General features: G+C 40.4%; 1 protein-coding gene across 1 annotated transcript in view; it reads left to right on the top strand.

Moving 5' to 3' along the window:
* The window catches only part of DOCK2 (dedicator of cytokinesis 2), a 160,284-nt gene that overhangs the window by 118,144 nt on the left and 19,683 nt on the right, over positions 1-22,457 (top strand). Inside the window, exons 31-39 of the mRNA XM_059483513.1 lie at positions 4,749-4,849; positions 4,947-5,005; positions 6,258-6,406; positions 11,661-11,746; positions 15,755-15,911; positions 17,038-17,078; positions 18,877-18,967; positions 20,002-20,121; positions 21,731-21,820. Of these exons, the coding sequence (XP_059339496.1) occupies positions 4,749-4,849; positions 4,947-5,005; positions 6,258-6,406; positions 11,661-11,746; positions 15,755-15,911; positions 17,038-17,078; positions 18,877-18,967; positions 20,002-20,121; positions 21,731-21,820 (894 nt within the window). The remainder of the gene's footprint in view (positions 1-4,748; positions 4,850-4,946; positions 5,006-6,257; positions 6,407-11,660; positions 11,747-15,754; positions 15,912-17,037; positions 17,079-18,876; positions 18,968-20,001; positions 20,122-21,730; positions 21,821-22,457) is intronic.

Below are 22,457 nucleotides of genomic sequence, written 5' to 3'. Positions count from 1 at the left end.
ACAGAATCTTGCATAATGCATGACTCTGCATTCTTCTGTACTGAACATAAACTGGAACATGAGGATTTAATGCACAGAAATCTGGAGTTTCAGCAGGAATTATTGGAGTAGGTGAAAGCCCTCAATATTTAGCAGTTTCTATTCTATTCATGTCCCTGGATTTGAAACAAGTTATTTTCTTGTATTTATGTTAGCTATAAAGAGGTTATGTTAAATATTGAAACAGGTTATCTAGAAAGGCAGGGAATATTTTCTCACTTCAGGATTCTGAGGAATGAATTCAGCTGTTGACCTGTCTGAAGCAGTTTAGCAGCTCCTGCCTTGGCACATGGAGCTGGAGCAGCTGAGCTGGCACAGGTACAGAAGAGCTTGTAAGGACAAGTCTGAAGGCTTGCAACTGTGGAAAGTATTCTAGCTTACGACCCTGTATTCATGTCTTGGTTTGAAAAGCCAGGTGTCTGTTAAGGAAGGCAGGAGCGTCCCTTGAAATGGAAAATGTAACCCCCTTCCCTCACAATTGCTGTAATTTTGAAATTAAGGAGCTCTCAGGCAAAGATATAGGATCAGGAATAACAGTTCTTTATTAGGGAAGAAAATAAAAAATAAAATAAACAATGCAGTAATACAAACTACAAGAGTGAGAGCAGTCCCTGCCCCCTGTGTGTCAGGGGGTGTCCCAGCCCCATCCCATGGGGGCTCAGCCCTCCTGCAGTGCCAGCTGTGGCTCTGCTGCAGCAGGGATCCTGCACAAGGGGGGAGTTTTCCTCTGCAGCTCCAGAGCTGCTGCAGATGGGCCTGGGCTCCCTCTGGCCATGCAGGGCAGCAGAAAGCTGCTCCTCTGGCCATGCAGGGGGCAAAGGCTGCTGTGCTGTGCCAGGCTCAGATTGGATCCAGGCAGGAATGCTTGGCTCCTCCCCTGGGCGGAGCATCTCCCCATGGGATGCTGGGATTGGATCAGCCCTGCAGGGACACTCAGTGGCCATGGACAGAAGATAATTAATAATTAATGGCCCCTTAACAAAAAGATCTCCTGGAGGGAGGATTGGCTGTGGGAGATAAAGAAAACTGCCCAATGAACAGCAGAGAACTGCCTCAGCTCTGACAGATAGGAATAGAACACACACCCCCATTTCCAACCTAAGACAATTCCGGATGACCCTGTCGAGAGAATAGGAGGTATATTGATGTCATAGAGGGAAAAAAGGGAATCACTGAGGTTAGACTTTCCCCTGAAGACCATGACAATCAATGTCTTATTGCTCATTTGATTTATTTGTTGCATTTCATGTCATCAAAAAGTGTGATTGCAAATTGCTTTTTTTTTCTCTTCTCCATCTTTATGTTTGTTTGCTCCCAATATTATTTAAAATATTCCCCAGGATTCTCTTAGCTGATTGCAGATCTGTTTCAGGCAGTGTCTGCACACTTGCTCCCCAGCCAGGACCACATAAGGATTTGTTGTGGGCTGCCTTTGATGTTTCCTTTCTTCTGGAGGTGGGGAGTGCTGGTGGTGTAGGGCTCATTATCAGCTTCTCCTGGGAAAGACAAAGGAAATCCAGCCATTGGCATAACATCCAGTCTTGAAAGACATTGCAATGTTGGGATTTCTGCTGCTTTGTATCAGTAACAGCTCTTTAGGGATTTGCCAATTTCAGATGTGAAGATTGGACACCAAGTCCACTTTGCAGCTGGGCTTTTGTCAGGCAGCAGAACAGCTCCACCATCAAAAGCTGTAAATTCTGGATTTCTGGATTTAGGGTGCAGGAGTTGAGATGGGCTCTTCAAAAGAGGCTTAACAAAGAAACAAAAATCTTAAAAAGTGTGGAATATATTTTTGAAGAAGTGTTCCCTGAAGGTCACCCTGGTGTCTTTGGTTTAATTGTAACAAAAACTGTGTGATTTTCTGTACTTATGCAACACATTCATGGCATCCTCAACAGCTGTCTGAGAAGATGCCATCTGTGGTAAATAGGACAATTCCAGGACATTTTTGTTTCTGTTGGCAGCTGATGTCATTGCAAGGTGTTGGCCTGCCCAGGACAGAGCGTTTTCACTCTGCTGTCCCTGTCACCTCCTGGCTCCATCACCTTTGCTTTGGAGTCTTGCTCTGGCCAAGAGGGGTTTCCACGCAGGAGGGAACACACCTGCCCTGTGACCATCCCACCCCTGGTGCCACTGGATTCCTGGGTGGCTTTTGAGCAGGATTCCCTCAGGAATGTCCCTGCTTGGAGATGGCAGTGTCTGACACCCCGGGACAGGGCAGGGTGACCAAACCCAAACCATTTTGTTGTGCTCACACAGCTGCTTAGAGCCTCTGCTCTGGAAATGCAGTTATTGATTCCTGCTCCTCCCTCCCTCCCTCCATTAGCACTACATTTACAGGGCATTAGAAAGGATTATAATTCTATATCTGTGCTGGTAGACTGATTGTAATTCATATATTAATCACCTATGCTAGAGAGTTCTATTATAAAAGGCATAATCCAAAATCTAATGTCAGTCTACTTTGAAAGAAAATGCTTATTTTTGTGTTTTCCTACCCTTCTTGCATGAGCTATGCTCCATTAATAACTCAGCAGTAATGAAATGTATTTCAACAAACACAATTCACAAACAGAATTGTGCAGCTTATTTTTTATGTTAGAAACCCCAAAATAAAAACCCTCAGGGCATTACAAATACAAAGGGGGAATATGCACACTGCAAAAATCTATATATGACAGTGACAGACATTGCAGAAACAGTGCAGAGGTTAATAGGGAATGAAACCATTGGGAAATTTAGCTAGAACTAACTATACTGGAAATACGCAAGTGTTATATTTTTATATGTTATATATCATACTCTGCATTTGAATATTATCAAATTACAGAGTTTGAAGTTCTTATTTGATCCTTCCACCAGCAAATAGCAGCTTTCAGAGGTGTGTGAAGGAGGAGGCTGCAGCCTTTACTCCTGGATGATTTTTTAGGATAACTAACAAATCTCATCTTTGTGAGATGGCTGGAAATTTCCTGCTAAATTAATTCCACCTTTTCCAATTTGACAGATGTTCAAAACACCTTGGAATGTTATTATGGGGTTAAGAGAAAACAAAACATGTCTCATAAGAATAATTTTGGCATTTTAAAAATCTGTTTCCATATTATTTTACTTCAGAGAGAGACTACTTTGTCTCATAGAGTTTTAAAGTTACTTTTGGTGCTTAAACTTGTGAGCCCTTAACTTGAATATGCAATTGAAAGGAAAAGGAACCCAGTTTTCAGCCATTTTGGGGTACTCTGGGGATGGAAGGAAAAGTTTTTTATAAATAAGGAGATTGAGTCTGTGGGGTGGGCCTCTGACAAAGGTGGCACTGAACTTGGAGCTATTAAATTAAATAAGAGACCTTTTGGGAATAAGCCTTCATTTTCTGCCCCACAATCTAGAACAATTGGAGGAATTTTCCATTGCACTGCTATAATTGGCATACACAGAGTGTACTCCCTGCACATCAATAAACACAACTTCTCAAGGGGCTGAGAACTCCACACTGGCCAAAATAACCTCTTAAAAGATTTGGTGAGAGAGTAAAACAGGCCTTTCAGGGCATAAACAACATTTGTGCTGCAGAGCTGGGCTGGTGTGTGCAGGACAGCAGCTCTGCTGGGCACAGCCTCCAAGGGAGGGAGAAATCAACAGCAGGAGCATCCTCAAATTATAGAGGACGTCTGAGAATTGTATTTATTATGGGAAATGTCTGTGGTTCTGCGTGTGGGATCTGGTTTTCCTGGTTCTTTGCACACCGGAGAGTTCCAGGTTAAAAAGGGCAGAGGCCACTAAAGTTTTTCATGGAATATTTTGTTTCCAGGCTGTTTGTGTGGGTTCCCAGCCCAGGCTTGTATTGCACCACACAAAATGAAGAGCTCTGTTCCGTGTTTTGTTCCATCCTTTGAACCACCACTGAATATATTCCCCATTGCCTTCTGCTCTCTCACTGAGCCCTACCACTGATTTTAGCAACAGCTGCATTTTTAAGTGTTTAAAGCTGCTGCTGCTGACTGCCTAAAAGCTTCTGAAAATTGTATTTCCTTCCTTAAATTTGTGTTTCCTAGGGAAGTTTCTCTTTTCCCTTTCTAGTGTGAGAAGTGCTTGTTTTTAATTGTCTGTAGAACAAATAGTTTGCTTTCAGGAGTGAAGGGTTGTGCACTGTAAGCACAGAGACTTTTTGTCTACTTCAAGTACAGCCTCAGTACTATCAGCTGTTATTTAGGGATGTATTTTGTCCTTCTTTCATGTGGAGAGCTCTTCACAAATTACACTGGAATTTCATAGAAATGGCTGTTGAATTAGTATCTGAAGAGGAGGCAGGAGATGCTTTTTGAAGTGGTGCTCAGATGCAGTGTAATTACATAGGTGCCTTAGCTCCAGTTTGCCAAGCTCCACCAGCATGTAACATGTTCCCCCAGTCCTGCTTTGGTTCAGGGTTTAATATTGTTGGCCAATGAATCTCATGTGAATCTTTTTTTTAGTAATATTTATTCAGCTGCTCTGTTATTAAGAGCAAATGTGTAGTAGTGGTTATTAAAATTCATCTTTCTTGCTTTTCTGCTAATTGCATAGTACTAATGATGTACATCTCTGCATAATATAAAAATATCATATTGCTTCCATCGTTTGGTTTCATAAATTATTCTGCATTATGCATCATTTAATGTTATTCCTGCTTTCCTCAAAATTATTATAATTTCCTTATATTCAATTTACAGCTGTGGAACAACTATTTTCATTTGGCTGTGGCTTTTATTACCCAAGATTCACTACAGCTAGAAAACTTTTCCCATGCAAAATACAACAAAATCCAGAACAAGTAAGTAAAATATATCCTTTAGCTTATATCTTAAATTTTCTGGTAAAATGATAAAAAGATAATGATAAAAATATCTTTGATATTCCTTTCCTCCCAGATATGGAGATATGAGACGTTTAATTGGCTTTGCTATCCGTGACATGTGGTACAAACTTGGTGAGTAGCAAACTGAGCTTCACTGCAACTGAATCTCTCACATAATGTTTGTTCCATTGAAAAATATCTGACATGAAGTGCTTTTGTAAATATTTCTGCTATTTGAACTTAAAATATGTTTTCACTCCTGTGATTAAGCCAACATGAGATACAGTTGGACCACTGCCAGGGTTGTATTTAAAAGAGAACTCAAAACCTTCTCTCAGATTTCAAGCATGATTGAAATCAGACTTCCGAACGTTATTTAGCAGGATTAAGACTGGATGAATTTTCCCTGAGAGGGTTACTGCTCAACCTGAACCTATGATTCTGCAAATTAGGAGACTCAGATTTGGAATGTACTTGGATTAAAATTCCAAAAATGTTTTTACATTGGTCATCCAGCCAGGTTCTGCTGCTCGTCCTTTGAGAGTTTCTCATTAACTCCTTTGGGATCATTTCTAATTAACTGAACTTAGGTAGAATATTCATTTTATCTGGCAAAATTTTGGTGTGGCATTCGCACTGACAGTTCACGTGGCACACACCTGGGAGGAACATCAGACTCAGGCACTCCTTAGTGTGGAACAAGTCTCAGCTGTGTTTTTGAGAAGGTTTTTGTCTCCTCACAAGGTTCAGGCAGCACTGACACTCTCACAGCTCCTGGGTTTGCTGCTCTGCTCCATTTACCAGGGCAGAGTTTGAGCCACACTTGGGGCCTGGCTGAGCCCTGCATATTTGGGTGTTTGTTACAGTTGATGTAACCCAGATAATTCAGTGTGGGCTTAGCAGCTGAGTTCTGGGGATGGTGTTTCTGTTACTGCTGCTGATTTTGGTGCATTGGTTGGTGATTCATTGTTGCAATGTCTAATTTAATTCTAGAAGTCAGTCATGGTTTTCTCTTTCATGGAAAGGTTACTCCAAATTACTCCGCCCTGATGATAGAATTTGGGAGGTTCTTAGGGTAATTTATTACTTTCTACTCTAAACATTTATAAGGATATGTTAAAAACTTTTATAATTGAGTTCTTCACTGAAAATATCAACTCCTCTGGCATTCCTGCTAATTCCTGGCACTGCATTCTGGCACCTTAGAAGGAGACAGTGTCCATTCACATGCCCCCAGCTTTTGAGAAGAAATGAAGTGACTGAGTTGTTAGACTTGACCAACATAGATGGATTCAACACTGCTTTAAATGATTGCAGCTCCTAGATGTCTTCCTAAAAATATGCAGTTTGCTCTTCAAATATTTAATTTTTGGTTTTGTTTCAGGCCAGAATAAAATCTGCTTTATCCCGGGGATGGTTGGGCCCATCTTGGAAATGACTCTTATTCCAGAAGTCGAGCTGCGAAAAGCCACGATCCCAATTTTCTTTGACATGATGCTGTGTGAATATCAGAGAACAGGAGAATTCAAAAAGGTAATTACAAATGCTCTGTGTGAAAATGCATTTAAATGTCATGGGCTCAGTGTTTCTGGTACATGTTTGTCAAGTGAGCTTTTCTGTTTACACAAAGTGAAATCCCAGATATTAGGAACCAAAGAAACAGCAAGTGCGGGATCTCCAGAGTGACTTAGCTTGACTTAGGCAAAACTTGTTGCTTTGACAGCAAGAAATAGATGGAATAGCAAAGAGATCCAGGGAGATTTCAGGATCTTAATCCAACTTTTCAGGGTTTTACTGGAAAAGGTTCTGAGCAGCAAGACTTGCATTGAATTCAGGCTTTCATTAAGTAGGAGATAGAATTAAATGACCTCTAGGGATCCTCTATAATCTAAATATTTCCTTATACCCCCTCCTTGTGACATAGATATTGGTGAGCCAAAACTTCCAGATTTTAATATCTGACAGGAGTAGCAATGAATAGTTAAATATATGTTATCAGATTTATCAGGAAACTGTACCTTTTAAAATGTTTATTGTGAGAAAAAAGAAATCACTGTGGAGAACTGAAATTCCTGGAGTGTTTTTGGCAGTCACTTTGAAAAGGAAAAAGGATTTTTAAGTCGCTACCCTGAAATATTTTTGATTGATGGAATAGAACTGGGGATGGTGGGGCAGGGCACTGGGGATTGTAATCTAAATTTCCTGCCACTGCTTGCTGTGTCTGCCTGGGCAGTGGAATATCCATCCTTGTCTGACATCTCCATTCTCCTCAAGCTCTTTGGGCATGCAATCACCTTGTTCTGTGTTTGCACACTGCCTCCCACAGTAAATTATAAACTGGATATTCAGCTCTGCAGTTACACAAATAATTAATTCAGAGCAATCTGTGTAAGGGAAAATGACAAACAAAAAGGCATCATTTTAGACACATGTAAATATAAATATCTCATATACACAGCTATGTTTAATACTTTAAATCGTTTGGGGCATTTCTGTGTCAATGAAGTGTGGAACAAATGAGCAGATGGAATTTCCATTTTGGTCTGTATTCCACAGTGCAAAGCTTTTGGTTCAAGGCCAAGATTAAAAACCACTTTGTTTCTGTGCATCTGTTCCCTCTGTGTCCTGATAGTCCTATATTTGCCTTCTTCAAAATGTTTTCCTGCTCGTGGCTTATGCCTCATCTCCTGGGAGGGACACAGAGATCTGTGCAGCCCAGGAATCCTGAAAAGCCATCCCTCATCTGCCTGATGAACAGCAGCAGCAGCCTGGGAGCCTGGCAGAGAGAGGCCAGGCCCTCCAATGCCCACTGAATCACTTCTCCTGCCACAAAAAGAAGTTTCAGGTGGTATTTTACAGTGCCAAGGAACAAGGACATTTGGTTTATTGCAGCTTAAGGAAAAGAGAGAGTTTTCATCAGATGGTGGAAAAACTATTTCATAATTGAGCAGCTGAGTCTCATTGGGCTCTAATGTTCTGCTTTAGGAATTGTGATCATTTGCTCATCAAGAATCATGGGGTTTATCCTCTCCTTTGCTATGGATGAGGTAATTAAAATAAAAAACTTGTCTCTGTAAGTTTAGCCATTCTGGTAATTTTTTTTTTAAATAAGTATTTTAAAGGAAAAGGCACATTAAGGTCTATGTTTTAAAATTGTTACCACCTTGATTTAAAGGAGCAAATAAGTAATAATAATGGATAGTTACTGGGTGCACAGACACATAAACTCCAGGTTTTAGTCGTGGGCAATTTTAATTTGCAAATTGACATTTAGTAGTATAAAGGATGGGTTTTTTTAAGCTTTAGTATAAAATTTTGAGAATGACAACATGTTATTTCAAGAGTGCCTGGGGCACTCAGGAGCCCAGAATGACATTCACTTAAAAAATAATTTTGTGGAACTTTAAAAATAAATAATTTATTTCTAATCTAATCTTCTCTAATGAGAGAAGAGGGATAAAAAGCACAAACAGAAAGATCTTTATGAGCTGAGCCTGTACCAGCACAGGAACCAGAGCTTGCCTGGTACCTCCAACATGATTTAAAAACTTTTCCCAAAAATCCTGTCTGTGTTAACATCCCTGGTGCTGTGCTGGGACAGGGTTCTGTTCTGGGGGCACAGGGGGTGTGCTGGGGCTGGGGGCTGTGTCCTGCTCTATGCACACAACATGCAGGCAGGAAGGATATAAAGTCATTTAAATTTATCCAGCAAGAATTTTATTTTATTTTATTTAGCTGTTTCTAGGAAATCATCTAATCCCAGAGAAAAGAAAATTCCATCTGCGGTTATCTCAAGAATGAATTGCTCTACAAATGCATTTAATGGCTTGGAATCTGTATGTAGGTGTAGGACAGAGTAAGGCATTTTCTTGCAATCCTTTCTTCTACTTTGCACATGTATTTTCCATTCAGCCAGAGCAGTGTTACATAAGCTCGTAATTTTTAACTCTAATTGAAGATGTAGAGAGGGAGCCATTAATATCTCCTAATTTTAGCTATGGAGGCTCTGCCTATCATGAGCTGAGAGAGCTGGGAATCTTGGAAAGCCAATTTATTAATCTCTCAGTGTCTGTGGATAGACTCAGTCCTCTAAATGTATTCCTTTCTCCTTCAAATAAAAAGAGAAGCTCATTGCTTATGTGAGACAAGCTCATTGCTCATGTGTTAAAAAAGTCCCACTCTCCAAATGCTGATAACCCACCCTTCCTTTCCTTGAAAGATCAGGTTGTGCATTTGATTGAGACTTCCCAAAGGAAGGCACATCATCAAGAGACCCTGTCCTGCTTCTTCTAACTGTGATCTGAGCCAGGAGTTAGAAAATGCTTGCTTTAAGAAACAAATAAACAAACAAACAAGGAAAATTAGCTCTTTGCAGAGTAAATGAAAATATCATTTAGATAAACATGGATTTGAGTTACATTGAGGATTTAACTTGGCTTAGGAAAGATTAATTCATCTGTGTTTATATTTTTGCTCAAATAAATCATTCTGTTTGTGTTTAGCATTTGCAGTTTGGTATCTCTCGTGGGTTCTGCCAACTGCTGGAGCCATCTGGGGAAGTTTTGTGTGTTTGCTTTCCTTCCTGGCTGCTGTGGGACCGTGTCAGAAATCAGTGCTGGCTGCTGCTGTGTGCTTGGGTTTCCAGGCTCATTGTTAGAAGACAAACATTGACTCCAGGGCAGTGTCCTGCTGTTCTGAGCTCCCACAGGGGACTGAGGGGGTGACTGAGGTGTCCTCAGCACAGGAGATTCCTGTCCTGTCCTCTAGCACAGGACATTCAGCTGTAAACAGCTATACTTCTGTCTCTCAGCTCTGAAAATCTTGTCATGATTAAGGTTTCAGAAGGATGTGAGATCAGCAGCAGGGCTGAGTTTGTGCAGCCTGATGCTTCAGAGAGATCCATGGACATGTTCTCCAAGGGGAGATTCCCTGGGTCTATTAGAGAAGCAGGAGGGTATAAAGCTAAATTGGTGCCAGTGACAATTAGGCACACTCTGTTTAAGTGAGAGGAGAAAAACACTTTCCAGAGCTTAATGTTGGCACAGAAACTTTAAAACTTTATAATTCTGCCAACTTTTTCATTTGGTCCAAGTAACTGATGTTTTCACTTCTTGCAGGTTGTTGAGAAACTGCAGGAAAGATGCTTAGGAAGAGCTTTTTTGTTCAGATCCAGAAATGTGAAATTATTGCCTCTTAGAGAAGTAATCAATTCTCTACCTGCTGAATAAGTACTAGGAAGGATTTAAGAGCTGGATTTAACTGCTGCTTGACCTGCACTATATTCACAGATTTGTCTTACTGCAGTAAGCCCACAGAAAATGGCTGGATTGGATGTTTTTGCTCAATATTTCCTTGTCCTGAAACTGCCATGCACCTGTGTTACCCACATTAAATACTAATACACATCCTGCTTGTGCATAAAAATGAACTCAGAGCCCTTTAAACTTCTATTTCAACCAGAATGAGACAGAGCATTTTATTAGTTTTTTTCTGTTAAGCTATTTTTTCAATGATAGCTCTTCATTCTCCAATATTAGTATAGAATGTACTGTTCAACAAGCAGTCTTTCATTTTTATTCTAATTACAGAGAAAAAATTAATATTAGAGCAGCAAAACCTGCAAGTAACAAAGTGGTGGAGATGGCTCCTTCCTCCCTGCCCCTTTCCAGAGCAGAGGGTACCCACACTGCCACTGCTCTGGGCCCACGTTTTGCTCTTGCTGTGAGCACTGGAGAAGTTTGGCTGCTCCAGATGCTGTTTCAAAGATCCTTGAAAGAAGTAGAAACCACTTCAGTTTCTGCCTCATGAGCAGTTTTGCAGGACCAGGGTGGCCAATAGATCTGGGTTGGACACTGGAGGAAAGAAGGGAAAGTTTGGCCTTTGTTCTTGAAAAATGATGAATCATTTTTCTGGGTGGAGAGTTTGAATCATGACCTACTTGAAGGAAGTTCAGCTAGTAACATATTTTCCTTTAGAATGTCATGTTCTTTAAAACTGAAGAAATTCTAAAAACACTTCTGAAGAGATCCATGACCTGCCTGGTGCTCTAAGAGGAGGGATTGCTTTCCTCTGTGTAACCCTGGCTTGGCTTCTTCAGCTCAGAGCTGAATGTTTTGATGAGGATATATTGAAATAAGGTAAAATATTTTGCATTGCAGTTATCTGAAAGAACCATATCTGAAATACTACAGTAATTCTCTGTACCATGAGAGGCTTCCAGTTCTCTGATGGGATGATCTGGATCCCAGCCTGCCAAAGCTCTCAATTACACAGAAACACTCCAGGGAGAAACAGAATTATTCATGTACTGACAATTGTGTGAAATTTTGTATCAAAGAAGAACGTGAAAACTTGCTGCATTAGCGCAGTAATGAATTCTGTCATTTTTACAGTAGTTTTAATAATTAGATCTATGCAAAGCAACTGAGCTTTATTTCAATGTAGGTCTCCACTAATGCTCTCTGTGTGCCTCTTGATGTGTTAATGACTTGTCAAGAACTCTGAGGTAGATCTTTCCTACCTTCTGAGCAGGATGCAGCTGTTTGCACGAGGACAAAGATTGTCTGTAACTGCAACAGACTGAGCTTGGTGCTCAGTGCAGGGGAAACTTGTGAAAATCTGTGTCCAGGCTTTCAGCCATGCCAAAAGCCCAGACCAGAATATGCCCAAGCATTTCATCTTTGGGAATATGAGACATAATCATACAAAGGTACATTTTTGATGCCATCTTGAAGTGTATTGACCTCTGGATAGCTGCTCAGTGTTTTGGTTTTTCTTTCTTTATTAGTTTGAAAATGAAATCATTTTGAAGTTGGACCATGAGGTGGAAGGAGGACGAGGGGATGAACACTACATGCAGTTGTTTGAGTCCATGTAAGTAGTACATGAGAATAAATAGAACAAATGCCTTCAAGATGTGTTTCTGTTTTATTGTTCCCAGCTCTCAGGTTGGTAACCTTACCTAAAATAGAATCTTAGCAACTTTTTCCATGAAGGGACTGGAAATACCATAATGCTTCACTACACCTGGTTTGCATTGCAGTTTTGCTCATTGAAATTATTTTCCTGGCTGCTTTTCATCGTTTTGTGCTTCAGCTAAATTATGAAGAAGTTATACCTAACCTGCATTTTTACATGTCTAGGTTGGCATCCAAGAGATTATTCAGACAGGTCTGAATTTAAATGAGGCTTTGTGATGTTGTGTGCATGTTTTACTTCCTCAAAGCCTGCTACCCTGTATGGGTTGTATTTCTGGGTAGGGGTAGCAATCTTTGCAAAGTCACATCTCTCATCAGATGAGCCATGAAAGCTTTGGGTACACACACAGGGGACATAAAGAATCATTTATTCTGTTTATTTTTCCAGCAGCTTTTATCAAATTTGAATGTTGCTCTCTAGTTTCCTTCAGGATTCCCCTTAGGGTAAACAACCCCAGTATTTCAGTTTATCATATGTTTTCTGGACCTTCCTACGATGTCTCCATATAGTTTGAAATACTACATTGCCTTACAGTTGGAGAGAGTGTTCAAACTGAGACTTTATCTATGCAAAAAGCAAACCTTCCTTCAGATCTTGTGTATGTGACCCTTTGAAGTTCACCCTTTCTGAGATGTGGAACATTATTTGCTTACCTTGTTTGCTCTTTGCTCTTTATTCCAGAGCTTTTCTTGGAAAGTGGCACTATCCAGTTAAACCCCCTCTTTCAGCAGTGCCATCAAACACAGCACAGAGCTTTTGATCTCCTGCCTTTGCAAGGCCCCCTTCTTGCTCTGACATATCTGCCTTTCCCCTTGCTACTGTCCCAGTTTCCAGAAGGCCTCAAGTTCAAAGTTTCCACATTTCTAAAGATGACAATTCATCTTATCTCCACATTTTGTTGTATGACTCCTGTAGATGGAGTGTTGGAGCAGAGGCTGGTGACCTACCTGTAGTAGCACCTGTTCTCTCAGGTGGTTTGGTTTACTTCTCCTCCATTTACACCTTTCAAAGCAGGGGTTTCAAGCCTCTGTTCCAACTGGAGTGACCCCCACTTAAATTTGCCTCCACATTTATTCATTTGGTCATTTTTTCATCAGCTGATCTCCTGTAGCTGTCTGCACCCCTGCACAGTTCCAGGTGTCACCTGAAGGCAGATGTTAACAGCACTCAGTGACTGCTATGCTACTCCTCACCTCTGCAACCAACATCTGCCCATGCTGCTGGTTGCTGGGAACTTCCCCATGCCCATAAATAATATTATTATTTATTATAATAACAAACTAAACAGGTTCAGCAGAAGTTTAATTAAGCCCTGCCCTGCATTTGTCCCTAGACCTAAATGTGGGTGAGGTCCATGAGGGCTTGTGACCTGTCCTGGCCAGAGCCCAGGGGAAGCTGGGGTGGTGTGGGACAGATGAGAGGTGGTTCTCCAAGGCAGAGTGGACAAGGCTGCTCTGCCTGGGGAAATGCAGGAGAATCAATGCACAAGTTGTGCCAAGCCACTTGTCCTCAGGCTCAGCAAATGACTTCTGGCATGTTTTAGTTCCCAATACAGGCACAACAGGAAATGGCACTTGGCAGATTTCCAGTTCCCCATCATTGCAGGGGCCCATGCTATGCAGTTGTTTTTCTCAAGCTTTATTGCAAATATTTTTTTATTTAGAATTTTCTATTTTTTTCAAGCTCTGTTTAAAAATTCAAAGGTTTCTTCCTCCCTCCTGGGGGTAAAAAAATCTTCTGAAGTTTTGTGATCCTTTTTATTGGGATTATTGTATAAAGCTGAGCAATACAACTTTTTGAACCTTCCCTCAAGAGACAGGCATTCTTCACTCCTGCTCCTTTTGTAGTTCTTTATGTGGACTCTGGTTCACCTTTCTTTAGTGACTGGAGTTATGTACTTCGTGCTGGGTGAGACCCAGCAATAGCTTGTGCTTTATGCCAATGTTGTTCAGCTTGTACTGGGAAGAAATGTGATGTCTTAGTGCCTTGTGTTCATTGTGCAGTCAGGGAACGTTCACAGCTCTGCCTTGTTTGCTGTTACTCCCAGGGAACCTGTGGCAGAAATCCATAATAGTCACTTGAATGGTGGCTGTAACTTCCTTCATTAGTGACTCACACTGTTTCTGATACTTGTGGATATAAAACACCATTTTTCTGTGTAATATTCCAGTCTCCTCTGTGTTTCTGAGGCTTTCTTACTTTCTTTCCCCCTGTGTTTCTGAGGCTTTCTTACTTTCTTTCCCCAAAATATCTTTTAATGTGCTCCAACCTTTCTGTCAGTTGTCAGCTCTTAGCCCCTTTAGTGTTTCCATTCCACTTGCAGTGTATTTTATAAGCCATGTGTCAGTTATTGATTTAAATATTTCAGTTTCAGACCAGTCAGACAAGAGCCATTGGAGTATTCTGGTTTTATCTGCTGGCCCCTGTCCCTCCTATCTTACACAACATAAATATTCTTTCAGACATCCATGTACACATTCCCTCTGTGTCAGGACAGTGACTCCACTGGAGCTGCACAATCCAAGGAATAACTTTAGATGCTGCTTTTACTTTGCTTGAGTTGGAACTTTATTCCTGGGTATTCTGCAGAGGTTCCATTCTAGGCCAGAGCTTTGAGGATTTCTTTGCAATTGAAGTCGATATGAATATGCATTTTTCTGAAAAAGGTTGAAATAATTATGAGGAGTAAAAAAAAATTGGTTCACTATTAATTAAAACAGTATTCTTAGTAATTAGAGTTAAAAAAAATATTGTGCCTAAAGATTACTAACCTTTTATTTTACCTGGGTAAAAAACAACTTTTTTTTTTTTTTTTTTACCTGGTCGGGAAAACAATGATGTAGAGCTGAATTAATAATTGAGCACTAAGAGGTCAGAACCTTCCCAGCTACCAACACAAAGCAGGACTGCCTTGGAAAAAGTTAACTGCATCTCTGCCTGACCCATTGCTTATATCTATAATTATATATGTGAAAACACATGTATGTGTATATCAATATATATATATATTATAGATAAAAAATGCAGTTTATCAGAGAGGATCCCAATGGAAAACCAGAATGTTAAGTGGAGGAAACAAAAGAAAAGCAATAAAATAAATAATTTCTCTTAAGCAAAGAAAGAAAATACTTCTTAACAAGACGTAGGTAATCACTTAATGATGTTTAAACAGTTAAATGTTAAAAACAAAACTCTGACAGTAAAGTGAAAACTCTACTCCTAAATCACTTTAGCACTTTATAGAGACAGTATATGCTAATGTTTGTTAATGTAAATTGAAACTGATGATGCCAAAATATAAAATTCCCTTTCTTGTCTTTTTATCAGAAGAGATCAAGCTGCTCTTTTCAATCTGCAGAAAGTTGATTGGTTTTGCTTATTTCTCAAAGTAAAATTACTCTGGTGATGTATTTTTTGAGCTAAAATTGTTATTTTTGTTTATTTGAACTTTTACTCGCATGTACCCCTTACAAGGAGAAGGAAAACATTTTTGCATTTTCTGCTGAGAAAAGGAAGAGGCCGTTATTGCTTATATATATATATATATATATATATATATATATATATATAATTAAATAAATTTTAAAATATAATATATATATATTGCCATTGCCATTATTACTTATTGCAATAGTGTGACATTCCAGAGACTTGAGTTTGTGATAGCACAGATGCAGATTTCTCTGTCCAGAAGCTGTGGGTACACCCTTGAGTTCAAAGTCATTTTCAGAGGGGAAAAGTAAATGTTTCCTTTATTTTTTTTCCATTTGATTTATATGCCATTTGTCTTCTGAATATCTAAATTACCAGCTCACAGAGGGAATTTCCAGCACATTCTGCAGTTGATTTAGGCCTAATTCAGTACTTGCCATCAGAATTATACCAATATTTCTGTATTTTCAGCCTTACAGAGTGTGCCAAGCAGCACCCTGGCATTTGCAGCCTGGTGGAAAGCTTTGTGAGCCTGGTGAGGGGGCTCCTGGAGAGGCTGCTGGATTATCGCGCCGTGATGAGCGACGAGAGCAAGGACAACCGCATGAGCTGCACCGTCAACCTGCTGGTACGGCCCCTCCTGCTTCTGCAGAGCCCAGGAGGAACCCCTGGGGAGGGACAGCACCAGAGCCCATTTACTGAACAGGGAGGGAAATCTTCCTGGGGGCAGCAGTGGGTGACAATGTTCTGTAGTGGTTTAAACTCTGCAGCAGGAGATTTTATGTCTCTTTGCACAAATATGTGTGTGAGTCTGAAAGCAGCGTTCACCCATGTGCTTTATTTGCTTTGTGGGCTTTATCCACCTTGATTCTGTGGATAAACAGGAAAGTTTGCTGCTCATATGCCCATTGACAGGCTTGATGGGACAGTGGCTTCTTGACAGAGTGATGAGGAGCTGACCCACTTGCTGCTTCAGCATCTCCATAGTTACAGTTCTCAAATGCGGGCAGGAAACCTGCAAGGCACCTTTGCAGCTGGGTGCCAAGAGATTTGAGGCTCTGCTCTTGTCAGAGGCCACTCTGTCTTCTTTTCTATTCCTGTTTCATAATTGCATAGAAAGATTGTTCCTCCAGGAAATTCCTAAAGCTGAAGAGGAACCTCTGCCACCTTTGAAGTGTTACATTCATACTCTCTTTGTCCCTCAGTAATCGCTGTGCAATAGGGTGTCCAGCTCTGCAGCTCTTCAAGAGACCATTCTTGTCAGACCATTTTGCACAGCCTCAGCAACTTGCATCCCTGCAAACATATTATGGTGACAAAAAATGAGCTTTATTCCTGGAACTGGCCCCTTTAGAGATATTGCACAACAATGCTCCATAACTACAGTGCTGCACATCTGGTTCAATACTTACAAGCTTCCACCAAGTGTAGCTCGAACATGTGGTTTATTCTGTTAATTCATTTGGATAACCATATTTTCCTCTTCTCCAATAGAAAATCCTTCAGTAATAATCCCATTATGAAGCAGGAAAAGTATATGTATGTGTAAAACCATACATATAACTAATAAAAATATTAATTGAAGATGTAGTTCCAGTAGTTTAAACTTCAGATAGTGTGTAAATAATCTACTTTTCATACTATCTATGCTTTCTAACTACCAAGGAAAGCAAAACCTCAGTCTGTGTGTGTGTGTATAGATATAATTTTATTAAAGGACATTAAGAGGTAACTTTAAATGTTTGTGTCCCTAGAATTTCTACAAGAACATTAACCGTGAAGAGATGTACATCAGGTATGGCAACCATTCTATTGGATCTCTTTTGGAGAGGGCAGTTAATATTGTGAGTTTTGGTTTTATCATTGTGCTTGGATTTCTGTCACCCAAATGACTCTATGACACCCCAGCCTCATCTGCATTCTCACTCTGTTGTTAGCTTAGCCTTCAGCAACTGGGAATCTGTGCTATGTATCCAGCAGCAGCAATTTTTTTCCACAAGAATTAACTATTAATTGATCAAATCACTCAACATTCATTGTCTATTGTTTAAAATTAGGAAAGTGCAGATAGATTTGACGTTTGAGGGAGAATGTATCATGCATTTAGTATGGCAGAGAAAACATTCCAGTTTTGTACAATGGCCCAATCTGCTGAGTCTCCTTCAATAGGAAACACTCCACAGGCAGGGTTACAGCTGAGACATTTTTTGTGGGAACTGTAAATTCCTGCAGGTGTGGCATGGCCTCTTGCTGTCTCCAATGGCAAATTCCTGCAGATGTGCCATGGCCTCTTGCTGTCTCCAAGAGTTCTGCACGTGGGCTGCAGCATATCTTGCTGCTTCTAAAGCTCCCTGTTTCCTGCATGTCCTCTCCTGCAAAATCTGCTGAAGAAAGCCCAGAGTCCCAGCTGAAATGAGCCCTGGAGGTGATTCAGAGCTCACCCTGGAGCTGAGCCAGAGAGGCTGGGAGGAACAACGCTCCCTCAGCTGTCATTTCTCAGGGTGATGCCTTGTGAAGGCTGACCTAAAACAGAAACTAGACAGAGCTAAAGAATAAAATAGGGATTTATTAAGAGGCCTCAATGGATGCACCTTGGGCAGCACAACCCAAATTGGCCACAAAAATGGATGACCAGTCCTGGGGTCTCTCAATTTTATCAGTTCTGCATATTGCAGTTCGTTGTCCAGTTACAGCTCCAGCCCATGAAGTCACATCTTGTCTTCTCTCTTCATTCCACCATTGTTTATGCTCTTGGGCCTGAGATTTGGATCATTTGTCCTTGGGTCCCCAGCTAGAGAAGGAATTTTTTGTCTCCCTGCTCTGTGCAGACAGCTCACCATGCCCTAATATGAAGCCCAGACTTACACACTAAAGCAGAATAGAATCTGAAAAATATAAAAACTAAAATCTAGGGCATCAAGGGGGAAACTTTCTATTGGGCTGGCAACTGGAAATGGGAGTGGCTTGGACTGCCACAGGAAGATGTCAGAGCTCCTTTGTCTCAAAACTCCTGCTGGGAGTTAGAGGGAGGGATGCAATTTTCTCCTGGCTCCTGTAGATGCAGATTGAGCCCCATGGTGGGCAGTGGCAATGCTGGAAGCAGCAACACTGCCATAGGGATCAAGGAGAAATTCAACTTAGAACAACTCTTCTGCCCCCACTACCTCCAGGGACTGCTTTGCCTTTCTGGGCTGGTATTTTCCACTTTCTGCTTCCTCCTGTGATGTGCTGTGGTTGCATCTGTGCACATGAAGAAGGTGTGCCTGGAAGGGTGCCCTGAGGAACCCTGCAGGAATCTTGGCCTTGGGGGTGTCCCAGACCCTGTGAGCAGCCATCCCTCCTCGCTGAAGAGGAGCTGAGCACAGCTCACAAGGAGAGGACAGCTCCTTCTCCTCCTTTCCTGCACAGAGGTTCAGCACACAGAACGATCACAGCAGAGTGTGAGCAGAGCTTCAGCCCCATCAGTGTCCTTGAAGAGTCTTTGGGGAGCCACAGTGTGACATCCATGGAGTTTCTGTTATCTGGAACATTCTGACACGCAGTATTCCACTCATGCCAGTCTCCAGTCTAATCCTTGCTCTCTCCTCTATCAGGTATTTGTACAAATTGCGAGATCTTCATTTAGATTGTGAGAATTACACAGAAGCAGCATACACCCTTCTACTCCATACGTGGCTCCTGAAGGTTAGATTTTCTAAACTCAATATATAATTAAGCATTTGCAGTGTTCAATTTGATATTCTAAAATGAATATCTTAATCTCTGAGTTATTTTCCACCAGGGTATTCAAGTTTTCAGTTAGAAATACTGCAGTAGGTTGTATAAAATTAACATTAATTGTTGAAATTATATTTTCAGTAGGTGATTAAGAGCCATATATTGCTGAAACTAAATATGGTAAAAAAATAGTTTTCCTTTACAGTAAGAACATTGTGTACAAATGTGACTTTCATTTTGGCAATTTCTTACTACCCTAAACATAAGAGTTATGAAAATTAAACACAGTTCCAGCTATCACAAGAGGACACACATTTTAATTTTAAATAATATGGATTACATAAACAAGTTATGTTGGCTTTCTTTTGTAGCTGGTGATTAATTATCTTTCACTATAACTATTGTTCATTACCAATGTAATGAACAGTATCAATTAAAATGGTCAGTAAGATCAATTTCCATTACAAGGGGACATTCCAAATTTAAATGTTATTCAGCAAAAATCTGATATCTCTTATGGAATTTACTTTAGTGCAGAACTATATAAATTTGTGCTATTTTGCTTAAACAATTTTGATTTTTTTGATCATACAAATACAAGATATATTGTCTGTATTGTTATGGACAAAGAACAGTATATGAAATATTTTCATGTAAAAAATCTAAATCAAGTCGATCAGGATGACAGCATCGGGAAAAAAAAGAAATCATTTTCTCACGTAGATTTTTATATAAAATTTGTAAGTGGGGCAAGGATAGGCAGGTATAACATTTTAAAATACCTGAAATGTTTGGTGTAGTGCTGGTTATCACATAAAATACAGCACTTACTTGACGAGGCAGTGAATGCAATCCCTGTGCCTTTCCCAGTTTGTCTGTGAATGGGTAAAAAAGACTTGGGAAGAAAACACTTGGAAGAGCCCAGGGGACCTCGTGGGAGGGGAGCCTTTGATGTGAAACACTGAACTTGAAAATTCTTTTTGCTGTGTTCTCCTTCTCAGTGGTCGGATGAGCAGTGTGCACCCCAAGTCATGTCAACAGAGTTCCAGTGCTCCCAGACCTACAGACATCTGAAAGAGAATCTGTATGAAAAGATCATAGAATACTTCGACAAAGGAAAGGTAAGTCTGGAGAGTTTTTCCCCTCCAAATCTCTCTGCTGTGCTACTCTGAACAGTTGTGTTTAATGTGTATAAAATATTTGTGAGGAAAAGCTTCTTTGAAATGTGGGTCAAGTAAAAATTGTGTCCTGGAGGCTTATTCCCAGAGATATCTGTTCCATAGGAAAATGTTCTTTCCTTGACCTCATTCACAGAGAAAGGGCTAATGTCTCAGCACATTGTTACAAGCATCTCTGTCAGGCACCAACAAAATACAATAAAAAATGTTGAATCTACTTCCCCTTACAAAGAAAAGAGCGTGGACTACACAGATTCCATTTCTAAACCACTCAGCCCTTATCTCAAAAAAATCCAGATGGTTCAAAATAGACATATTTGTTTAAGAGAGGACAGAGAATTGTATCCTAAACTTAAAATGTAGTAGATTGATTCTCAGTACCACAGTTTAGTTCAATTTAAGACAAAAAAGATGTTAATGACATTACCTGTCAGTGCAGTGGCTTTAGAGCTGAGAATTTTGGAAATAAAGCAAGGCACTAGAAAGCAGGAAGAAACTCTGCAGTGCCAGATAATTAATCCCATGACCCAATAGGATCTTTAAGTCATTATGACTTGTTCAGCTGCAGCCAAAGGTAGGAAGGGGAAGGCAATTCATTTCTGCTTCTGCAAAAGAAGCCCTTCCTATAATTCACAAGGTAGAACATTTCAGCTTCAGCCCCTCAGGTTTCCTGTTGGCATCTGCAGGAGCTGCACTGCAGCAGTGCCCACCCCCTGTCCCAGGAGAATTAAACCCTTCAATTCCTGATCTGCAGCACTGAGGCTCAGCCCAGGCCAGGGGTAGCTGGCCAAGGAGCCCCTGGCAGCAGGTGACAATGGCCTGATGTGTCACTGGCAGTGTTCTCTCAGCAGCAGCAGAGAGCTCTGCTCAGGGCCCCCTTTGTCTCTTCTCTTCTGAGCAGGTGAGGGGACACAATTTGAGAAATATCCTCACAAGAGGGAGTTTGTTCCTGCTTTGAGATCACTTCTGTGAAGTGTCCACAGCAGATGAGAAAAGCAGTCCTGGTGTTTCAGTGTCAGGCACTGTCACAGGCAGCACTGTCACAGTGGAAAGAAAAGCTGCTGCCCTGGGCAGGTGGAAATTTAACACCTGTAGTTATTTAGCTGTCCTAGACAAGGCTCCCTGTGATTATGGATGCTGCAGGCCATTCTGTTAAATGGTGTGTGTTTTAAGGACAGGCAGGTGTCAGTCCCCCCATAAACTGCTCTGTGCTTGGGTATGTTCTGAATGTTATCCCCTCAGTGATTTACTCTTTTTTTTTTTCTTTAATGTATCTGAAAGGTTAGATGATTTTTTTAAAATGTTACTCTAATAATAAAGTAGGTTTACTTATTCCTTCCTGTAATGAATCATAAAACACTTTTATTTTTTAACATTAATCTGCTTTCCTTAAATTTATGATTGCCCTGAGTCTTCCACTCTAAATGTGCAGTTAATAAATGAGTGCACTTTAAAGACAGCATAATCAATAAAAGTGCAGTTAAACTCTGATGTGTTGAAAACTTGTTTGTTGGTACAGGATTTACTTTTTAAATGTGTGGTTGAATTGCAGATGTGGGAAGAAGCCATATCTTTATGCAAGGAACTTGCAGAGCAATATGAAAAGGAGGTTTTTGACTATGAACTTCTAAGTCAAAACTTGGTAAGATTATATACAGATCTTCAAATTATTGCAGTCACAGAAATTAGTGCTTTTCAGCTATCAAACAGAGCTGCCTATGAGCTTGCGGTCTAAAATAGATTTTTAATTCATTTGCTGAAGAGTTCCTGTTTCACTGTAGCAATCCAGTGGTAAAGGTTCATAAGTAACTGCTGGTTAAAGTTGCATGAACATCTGTTTATTGAGGTATTCTGAAATGTCTGTAGATGAAATAAACATGTTCTCACCTAGGGAAATTTAAAGGCCACATTTTGAAGCCTCTGTACTGCCCTAGGGTAGAAAGAACACCTGGATGAACTTTTCCCCCTAAATTTTTCTTTCCATTTTAGCAGCTTGGATTTTGACAAGGCTGAATAATTGTGTCCTAATCAGGACTGTGGAAGTATTACAGCTCAAGGAATTAGAACTAGGTCCAAAGGATAGAAGGAGAATTTTAAAGGAAAATAAAATATTCAGTTACTTGTTTTCATGAAAATTGAATTAATCCAAAAAGGATCCCACCCCCCCCAAACCTTTTTTTCTACTCCCAATATTTCAATTGTTTAGGGCTCATTCGATAGATATCCCTGAATCTTCCTCAAAAAAAAAATGGTGGGAATCAAGACATGATGTTCTTGAA

The sequence above is a fragment of the Ammospiza nelsoni genome, chromosome 16 (genome assembly GCF_027579445.1).
Source record: "Ammospiza nelsoni isolate bAmmNel1 chromosome 16, bAmmNel1.pri, whole genome shotgun sequence".
In the NCBI taxonomy this organism is placed as follows: Eukaryota; Metazoa; Chordata; class Aves; order Passeriformes; family Passerellidae; genus Ammospiza; species Ammospiza nelsoni.
The sequence above is the reverse complement of the archived record's forward strand: the minus strand, read 5'-3'. Positions and strand labels throughout refer to the sequence as shown.